At 55.2% G+C, this 10,213-nt stretch overlaps 1 protein-coding gene across 1 annotated transcript in view; it reads left to right on the forward strand.

The window, feature by feature from the left end:
- Positions 1-1,532, forward strand: part of VOLCADRAFT_83928 (uncharacterized protein) — a 5,906-nt gene extending 4,374 nt beyond the window's left edge. Inside the window, exon 7 of the mRNA XM_002957001.1 lies at positions 945-1,532. Coding sequence (XP_002957047.1) covers positions 945-1,068 — 124 coding nt within the window. The 3' untranslated portion in view covers positions 1,069-1,532. The remainder of the gene's footprint in view (positions 1-944) is intronic.
- Positions 1,533-10,213: the final 8,681 nt, after the last annotated feature.

Genomic DNA, 10,213 nt, shown 5'->3' on the forward strand with positions numbered 1-10,213 from the left:
CAGAAAACCTACGTCCTTTTGGCGCTCTCACCGCCATCTCCCCCCTCCCCTGTCCGAGCGACCCCACCTCCCCCCGGCTCTCCAGCACCCTACAACCTCGGAGTGGCACTAGGGAAGAAAAAGGGTTCTTCCCTGCACGACGTGACCGCCTCCATTCCCCGTCCTTCTCCTCTCCCTCTCCCGTCTCGGGGTTCCCTCTCACCTATTCCCTTGTCCTCCAACCCCCATCCCCCTCGAACTCCTATAGGCCCCCGAGCCCTGCCCTACAAACTAAGCTCAAAGCGCTCTTAGGCAATAATTTCCACCGCTTCGGCGCACCGCAGTGCGCCTTCTGAAACCGACAGGATCGGGTGGTCGGGTCCCACCCTGTCCCAGCCTCTCCGCGGGGTGCCCAGCGCCGTGAAGGAGCGCAGACGCGCCCAGAAGTCCACCACTGCCCGGGCGCAGGCCCGCTCCAAGGGGGTTGCTGCGGGTGCTGCTGCCGCCGCGCCTGCCGTTGCTGCTACCGCCCCTGTCGCCGTGTTCCGCTCCTGCGTTTCGTCCTCATCCCCCGGCGCATTCAGTGCAGGCCCCGTCTGCGGTCCCGCCCCGTCGGCCTGGATAAAAAAGTCCGTTATCCGCCTCTGTCTGGGGCCGGGTACCTGCACCTGCTGCGCGTGCTCCCGGTTCTGTGGTCCTTGGCTCCCAGCTCGTTCCTGCCTCCTGCCTGCTGCCCTCAGGCAGCATCTGCCAACCTCCATGGCAGACAGGGCCGACAGGGCGATTATATCCCATACGGCCTGTTCGCATCCGGTTGGGGCCAGTAATAGCCAGAGTTGCTTTCGGGTGACTCCACCTACCAGTGTGTATGTATGCATAAATATTATATGTGTTGCGTGTTACATTCCTTGGCTTGGCATATATAATATATTATATATATGATTTTCCACACGCACCCACTCCAGACAACCCCCCTGCCGGCCCCAGGAGACGTTTGCTCGGATGGTGGAGGATGCGGGTTTCAGAGCGGTGACGTACGAGAACCTCACCAGCGGGGTGGTTGCCGTACACTCGGGTTTCAAGCTATGAGACCATTTCCTGCGTTAAGGCGTCATCATTATTATCATCACCATCATCATCAGCAGTAGGAGCAGCAGCAGTAGGAGCAGCTGCAGTAGCTGCAGCAGTAGCAGCAGCATCTGGTGGTGATGGTGGTGTGTCGGGGGATTCGCGGGGTATGAGTTGGTTTGGCTGCTTGGGTGGAATACCACAGTGCCGTACTACTACATCCTGTACATCCACTCCTCCTTTGGACGGTAAATAAATTATTTACGGACGGAAAGGGTCCATCGGTGCCGATGGTGCCGATGTTTCTGACTGGGAGCAGCTGCGTGCATGTGTGTGTATGTCTGTAATTAAGTAGGTGATGGTGTACAGCAGTCTGAGTGCTGGGGGGTTAGCTCAGAGGATTGGAGCATCGCGCGGAGGGTGTAAGGGGGTATTTTACCGCGCGACGCTCGTAATGGCTGTAAGGCTGTAATGGCGAGGACAGGAAAGGGGGTTAAATATATAGGGGGGAAGGTGGACGGGGTTAAATATATATAGGGGGGAAGGTGGACGGGGTTAAATCAGCCCGGATCAGACGTCTAGGTTTCGTTCGATCTTCCTTAGGCTGCCTTTGACCTCCTGACCAAAGTAAAATATTGAACGGAACGGTAGTAACGGTGACGGAATGAACCCAAGGGGGCATTTAGATGACGTGTTTAGGTCCCATAATGACGAATGATGTCTTAAAAGTCAGTTCGACAGCTGTATTGGATGCGCGTCAGTGCGGGTCGGATCGGTGATCATGATGCACCCTTTGGGCACCAGCAGCAGCAGCATCACGCAGGAAGTCAGACACGTGTGCCCCCCATTCCGCCGCCGCCGCAGTAGCAGCAGCAGCAGCAACGCGCCGGCAGGCAGCTAGACACCTACATGTACCCCTCCCTAGCTGCCCTAGCTGCCCATTCAAAGCTCTTGAAAGGGTGCAGCAAATCTTTGGGGCACCGTCCATAAACGGGTATCCGTATGGATAGGTTACGTATGTGAACGCAAATACGTACACAACGTACAAGCGAGGTCTCTCCTTTCAGTTCCCGGCACCGCTGGGGCCCTTGTCGCCCCGCTGGGGCCTTGGGACCGCTCCGTCATTGCTCCAACATTGCGGCTCCTCCCCCCTCCTCTCCTCACCTCCCTCACCTTCTCCTCCCCTCTCCTCCCCTCTCCTCCCCTCTCCTTCCCTCTCCTCCCCTCTCCTCCCCTCTCCTCCCCTCTCCTCCCCTCTCCTCCCCTTCCCTCCCCTCTCCTCCCCTCCCCCGCCCTCTTCCCTTCTCAGGTGGAGTAAGGCACGAAAGGCCACACACAGTGCGACATGGTCCCCCACCCCCACTACTCGCACCCCCGCCCCAACACACCATCAACTCCCAGTTCCGACATCATGCATACGGCTCTCCATACAGACACACGTCGTACATTCTTCCACACCACACCATATCATCCCTTCTCCCCACGCACTAAAGCTTATATGATCTCCTCCACTGATGCCTGATTAGGAGGCGATATACAATGCATGTAACGCATCAAAAAATGAACCGAAGTAAAATTACTGTGATGACTGTGAGATATCCTCAGCTTTATCCTCACATCATCATGCATCTTCGTCACCGGCCCATCACTCCAAACCCCTCCTGAAAGGCTCTGGCCACTGGTCGCCCGTCCAGCACCGCCCCCACGACCCCGCCCAGCAGGTTGGGGCGGGGCGGGATGGCCAGGTCGGGCTCCCCCGCCCCGCCGCTCCGTAGCAGCTTCCCGTCCAGCCAGCCCGCTCGGGACAGCAACCAGGAGTGGAGCGCCTCCACCTGAGCCACCGTATGTTTAGCATAAAGTAAGTAATAAGTACGGCAATAGCAGCAGTAGCAATAGCAGTAGCAGCAACGGCAGCAGCAGTAGCAGCAAGAGCAGTAGCAGTAGCAGCAGCAGCAGAAAGGGCAGTAGCAACAAGAACAGATACACGAACACGCACATGTAGACAGGTAATTAAACACGCATGTAAACACCCCGTCGGACGCAGATGTGATGAAAACGCCCCTCACCTCTGCCTCCCAGGAGCCCTTCGTGGGGGGCAGTGTCACGAAGCGCTGGTTGGGGGCGATCAGCCAGATCGGCCACCGGTCGAAGTTGCGGCGGGCGACATCTGAGGGGATGCGGGCCACGATGCGGTTCACCATTTCGCGAAGTGCGTTGTCAGACCAACGACCACCCCCAACACCGCTGCTGCTACTGTTGCTGTGGCTGTTGCCGCCTGCGGGGGAGAGATGGGAGGCAAGCAGGGATTGGTCCTTTGGGGTTTGGGGTCGGGACAGAGGAAGGACGGGGTGTTAAGGAAAGTTTGTGAAGCGCTGGCTATTGCATCTCTATTGCATCCGATCCATTTCACCTTTAACAATACGGGGGGCAGGGAAAGAGATGTCGTAATGAGCGTTACGGGAAGAGGGTTGGACTGGCGGGGTCAGGGGTATAATAAGGAGGGTGTAAGGCCTGGAGCCTGGCGGGCGGGTCGGGAGAAGTGCGGGCCTCATTCACATGTGGGCCTCATTCACGTGCAAACACACACGAAACACATATATATTCTTGATGGATCGAGATTCGCACCACGCTAGATTGGTGGCGATTGCTGAACCCTCTATCTCTGCGGATGTTCGGGTGGATGGATGAGGAGGAGGGATCCTAGAAGGCAGGATCAATCGCCTTGGACTTCCAGTTCGTATGGCAGTGTAGTACAGTGTGGTAATGGTGGATGGTGCTGTATAGTATGATAAATCGTAGAAATGACAATGTGTTCTAATGGCCCAGAAGCCTTGCACCCTGTAACAATTCAATAAATTCTTACACACGCACATACATACACACGCGCGCGCACGTCGCTTGGTCATACCGGTGATAGGTACAACCGCTCAAAGGCCCATGATGGGAATGGCATCGCTCACTCTCTTTGCCTCGAAGGTGGCGCCAGCGCTGAGCCACCTCGTGCCGCCACCACCCAGCGCGAGCAAGGGAGCCCATCCACACAGCCACCTGACCGCTGTTCTGTACGGCAGCCGCCGCGTAACGCCAGCCGCAGCCCGAAGGTGATGTCACCTCAACTTCATTGCCGTACGCCAGGTTTTTATCCCACACCGGTCCGGCTACCAGAGGTCCCCCCACGTCCTAATTGGGTCCCGTACGGCGGTCGGGGGGGGGGAGGGGGGAAGAAGGGGGGAGAGGGGAGTTAGATTACAAGTTATACACACATAGTGTCAGGCCCGGTCAGATACTTGTAACGTTCTCTCTCTCTCTCTCACACACACACTCTCACACACACACACACACACACACACACACTCACACACACACACACACACACACACACACACACACACACACACACACACACACACACACACACACACACACACACACACACACACACACACACACACACGCGCGCGCACGCACGCACGCACACAAGCACGTCCTCTTCGTCTTGCTCGCCCCTTTGCTCGCACCTTGTGCAAAAACACGCTGGACACGAAACCGTCGTAGTCGCAGCTGAGCTCGGTGAGCAGAAAGAAGTCCACGAGGGACCGTACATCGATCATGTACGACAGGTAGTCCGACGACGGGTACGACGGCGCGGAGTTCAGGGCGGCGGTGAGGTCCGACATACGGGACGAGACGTACGACCAAGCCGGGGAGGGTGCCCGCGAAGCCTGCGCGCGCGCGTGTGTGTGTGTGTGTGTGTGTAGGTGCGTAGGTGTGTGTGTGTGTTTGTGTGTGTGTTTGTGTGTGTGTTTGTGTGTGTGTGTTTGTGTGTGTGTTTGTGTGTGTGTTTGTGTGTGTGTTTGTGTGTGTGTTTGTGTGTGTGTTTGTGTGTGTGTTTGTGTGTGTGTTTGTGTGTGTGTTTGTGTGTGTGTTTGTGTGTTGCGCACACATGAGTGGTGCGGAAGAGCGGATTGGTGTGGTGGAGCACCTCGATGAAATAAAAAAAAACTCTCCTAGGTCCTAGGTTACTAGGTTCAGCTTTGGACCGCCACTCCGCCGCCTCTTCCCTTCAAACTGCCAAACATGCCTAAAAAAGATTGGGATCATCCCACTCCCACTCGCCACTGCCGTTCTCTCCCTCTTTCCCTCCCCAACCCAAAACGCCCACCTTTGGGTACTTAAAATCGACCCGGGTGGGTCCGATCTTTGTGATGTAGGGAGGCACCTCCTCTCCCAGTTGCGAAACCCACCATTCGGTGGCCGCGGCGTTAGACAACTCGAGTATGTAGCCACCGCTGAGATCTGTATGTACGTATGTATGTACGTATGTATGCATATAGACAGACAGACAGACAGACAGACAGACAGGCAGGAAGGCATGTGTGGATAAGCCACCCGCATGCATAGGGAAGGGGGGGAGGTAAGGTGAAGGCGGGGGTGCGCTCTATTGGAAGGGGTCGGGAGGTAATGTAAAGGGAGGGGAACACCGGTTGCAAACACGTCCGGCTGCGGGCGCGCGTGTGTGTATGTGTGTGTATGTGTGTATTGCATATCTTGCCGGGCCTGACGACGCTGGCCAGGGGTTGTTGCCCAGCTGCTCCAACGAAAAGGACCGCCGGCCGAAGCTCTCGCCCCCTCCCGTCCCCCTCCCTGCCCTTCCCCCCTCCCTCCCCTCCCTCCCCTCCCCCTCCCTCCCCCCCCCAGGGAAGCCACCTCCGCCGTCCGCCAGCGGTTTGATGTCCAACCGCCCACGGCCTCGCTCCACCGGCTCGGTTAGCGCGTACAGCCCCCTGCGGGTGACACGTGTGTGCGCTGGTGTTTGTATGTCTGTATGTGTGTTTGTTTGCCTGTATTGTATCTGTTACATATCGATTCGGGCCTGACGCTGGCCAGGGGCACCTAACCGTATATGCCAACGGAAATGAGCGACCGCCAATTCGTAGTAACCCATCAGTGGAGGAGGGGCGTTATATCGATCAGAATCGGTACCGGTCTCCCATATTAGCATCACCTGATCGAATCCTCTTGCCAGTCATAACGGCTCAGATGCCCAGCAACTTCCGTCACACCGAGCGCCTGTTCTAGAGCTGCGCGATCTACTAATGCACTTACTCCGATGCCGATGGCACCACCCTGTCCTTGCGAGTTTTTCCTGCCGCCGCCCGGTTTTGTTACCCAAGCACCATCTGGTATACAATGCGTGTATGTGTGTATGTGTGTTTGTGTGTGCGTTCATATGTATGCATGTTTGTGCGTATGTTTGTGGTGGGCCGTGAGAGATAACCGCCGGAGGATGAGGATGGGACGTGGCGGTCATGTGGCCGCAGAGCTTGTGCGTTTGTGTGTTTGTTTAGTGATGTGGGCTGCTCTGTGTGTGTGTGTGTGTGTATGTATGTGTATGTATGTGTATGTATGTGTCTGTGTGTGTGTGTGTGTGTGTGTCTGTGTGTGTGTGTCTCTGTGTGGTAGTAAGAGATAAAGAAAGAGTTGGAAAGGAAGGATTCCCCCTTCTATCTCACACAACAACTTTTTCCCGGCGGAGACATACGCATACGTGGACTATAAACGTTTCAAAACCAAAACCCACGAAAACTAAAACCTCTAAAACCCTGAAACTCCCACGTACATATATACAGAACTGCACCTGTAGTGCTGTTTGAGATCCAGACGGTTAGAGCCGTCCTCCAACAGAAAGAGCTCCACAAATACATGGCGAGAGGCCCAACGGCCTGTATGACATGTACGTTGGATGGTACGACGTGTCCGCGTGGCGGAAGGCGGGCGAAACGAGATATAGAATACAGACAACTCGCGTCTGTGTTTAATTGGTGCTTATGTGTGTGATTGTTACTAGGCCCCCCAGGGCCCCCATGACAGCCCCCAGGTCCTTCTCTCCCCTCCTTTCCCCCTCCCCCTCACCCCCATATCCTCTCCTCCTCACACCATGGCTCACCATTGTTGTTAATCGGCTTCCCCCAGAGCCCTTCCCATCCCCAACCCCAACGGAATGTGCATTAAGACAGCCAGTTTGGGGCCAGTCCTAGGCGCCCAAAGATTTTCCAACAAGGCACGGAAAAACAAGGGGTTTGGGGCGCTGTGTCGTACCCTGCGCTCGGGCCAGCTCGTACGACAGCCCATCCCGGATGAGTGATCGGTCCAGGGACGGGCCGTACAGGATCCAATTCGCCGCGGATGGGAGGCCTAACAATGACGAGGGAGAGCTGTTACCGTCCGTAGTGCGAAGCTCCTGGCATGGTGTTTAAAAAAAATCGTAGTAGTAGTAGTGGGATTTTTTTTAGAGTTTTAGGATTAGGATTACAAATCTCGGAGGAGCTGGGTTGGGTCTATCGCAGGTTGGTGCACGATAAGAGGGACTGTGTGTGTGTGTGTATATGTGTGTGTATGTGTATGTGTGTGCACAAACATGGTGAAATACAAACCAGACAAGGAACGGAGGAGACGGGTACGGGAGGTCCACGGTGGGTTTACCCCGGCGGTTTGCGGTGGGGGTTTTAGGGTTTCGTATCCGGGAGGAGGTGAAATCTGCGTTTCGAACTCACCCCCTCATCCCCCCGGGTCCCCCTGCCGTTCCTCATCGTACATTCTGTACGAATCCTCCCCCCCTCTCCCCTGATCCCTTCTCTTGCTCCCCTCATGCTTTTCCTTCTTTCCCAAACCTCCTTTGGTGGACATTCATGAAACTCCCGTGGTTTTATCGGGGGTGCGCAAACCTCCTGCCATCGCTCTTTACCCCTCCGTTACGGGCCTCCGTTACGGGCCTCCTTTACGAGGCCCGTACTGGAGGTCATACAGATAGGAGCACCACACGGCCTTCCATGTTCAACATCGACACGCCTTGACGGTCATTTTTATCAACAGCATCACAACCACCTCCACACGTACGATGGTGAAGCTCTTCTTGTCGGCTGCTTGCGAGGAGCGACCTCGCAGCTCGGCGCCCACCGGCTTCATCAGCTGAGGCTTCAGGCCGCACCCCAGGCAGCAGCTGCCCCAGCCGCCGCCACTGCCGCCCTCGCCTCCGCGGCTCCCTAGGACCGACCCGCATGACCCGTGGGTCACACATATATGGGTCGTGAAGGGGTTCACGGGCTCACGGGAGTCACATTTGCGGGTTTGCTCGTGCGGCTATTCAACAGATTTTTGGGGGCGAAGGCGATAAACAGTCCTAAGATCCCTCCAGTAGCCCGCCGTAAGGATGTTAGCTCGGTAATAGCGTGGCCGAGTCGTATATTACATATACATCATATATAATTATTTATGTATGTTTATACGTAATAATTATAACCATGTATCATTTATATATAATATTTACTATATTATATACATATACATTATATACATATACGACCCACTTAAATATCCGGCTAGCATGTCAGGGTCACAGCGATTTTCCCGTTCTCAAGGGCAGGAGGAGCTTAAACAAGCACTCGCCTGGAGTCTTCCATTCCAACAGCAGCGGCCTCAGCATTTAACGATACAGCAGATCAATGTCCCTTCAATCCTTCAGAAGTCGCTGTCGCGTCAAATTGTTTTTAATATTTATGGTCACAGCATGATTACGGAGGAGTTCCAAAAGGCTTCAAAGTGACTCATCGACCTTTTAATTATAATGTAAGATAAGAGATAACCTTCCGAGAGCCAAAGTCCTTTCCAGCTACATGCACGGTTTTGCTGCCGTACATCGCACACGTACTATACCCATTTGCCGTACCGTTAGATGCCTTGCTGGTGCCGTTACCGCTACATCCGCTGACTAGCAGTCCAGCAGCGGCCTTGGGCTCGTTTGGAAGCGGTTTACTGGAGCCCAGAACGAGCACCGGAACTGGACTGTAGTACGGCGTTGGGAACTGCAACCGCGAAACATCGTACGCCTGTGTCGTACCAACGTACAGATGTTCCGTTCCATGGCGCATCCCCCGTATCCAAATGTTTACACACCCGCCGTTGTGTGTCCATGTGCATGGGTGCAGAGGGACAGGGAAGAGGGAGGTTTGGGAGGAGCTGAGAGCTCTCATCAGGCTATGAAACGGCGTAGCTCACCACACAGCGGAAGCACAGGCTGGGATTACTAGGTTGAATTGAATTGTTACAGAGTGGGAGGCTTCTGGGCCACTTGAACACGTGGCTGGGATTATGATGTGACACTAGGAGTCGTACTCCAATCGTACTACAATCGACACCGAAGCCCCTGACAGTCACTACGCCGGCCTCTTGATATTAAATTTCTTTTCTTTTTTTGTTCCCTATGGTGAATACACATTTCAACACCACCCACGAGGCATACGGCCGTGTAGATGGGAACGACCCGCGGGTCGTTGTGTGCGTACCGCCAAGTACCTACCTACCTACCTACCTACTTATCTAACTTTGTAGCATGAAATCCTCTACGTATGGCGCCACACGTCGCACGTCTGCCATTCGGTTTGTATATTGACGTGCAGCATAGACCAATAATGATGTATCTATTTTACAGGACTGAGCAGAGTACGACAAGAGTACGACAGAGTACACTACGACGACCCAACACACGTTTTGACATCCACCCGTACGACCACCCGCCCACCTGCGATGCCACTGCCGCGAGGAACAGCACCGCCGTTACAAGCACCGCCAGCCGTACAACCGTCAACGGCCAACGACCAGTGGATGATCCACGTGTCCCTAGCTGCGCCGCCGCTACCGAACCACCCGTCGCAGCCGCCGCCGCTAGCGCCGCCGCCATCGTCGAGTGGTCAAGCCCGGAGGGCGTTTCAGCCGCCGCAACGGCGTCATCCTCTGCCGGGGTGCGCACATAATGCGCGTTCGTGATTGTACGACTGCTTGTTGCCCCGCAGTGCCTGTTCTCCTCGCTTGACTCTGTACGGCCATGGCTCTGTACGGCCATGTCGCCGCTGCAAAGTTCGCCATTTGGGGGAAAAATGAGTTGCAAAAAGTGTAAAAACAGTACGTACGGCACCTTTCCCTTGGTAACCCTTCCCTTATCTTTGTGTGCGATGCGAACCAGACGCGAAACCAGCTTTCGTGAAGCAGATATGGGATGCTGATACTTCAGAAAAGAACGCCCGAAAGAAGTGGAGTGTTGCCCTGATGGAATGTCCCTGAATGAGTGTTATTACTATCGCGACTCGCCTGCTGCTACTACTGATACGGT

Source organism: Volvox carteri (genome assembly GCF_000143455.1).
Source record: "Volvox carteri f. nagariensis unplaced genomic scaffold VOLCAscaffold_68, whole genome shotgun sequence".
NCBI lineage: Eukaryota > Viridiplantae > Chlorophyta > Chlorophyceae > Chlamydomonadales > Volvocaceae > Volvox > Volvox carteri.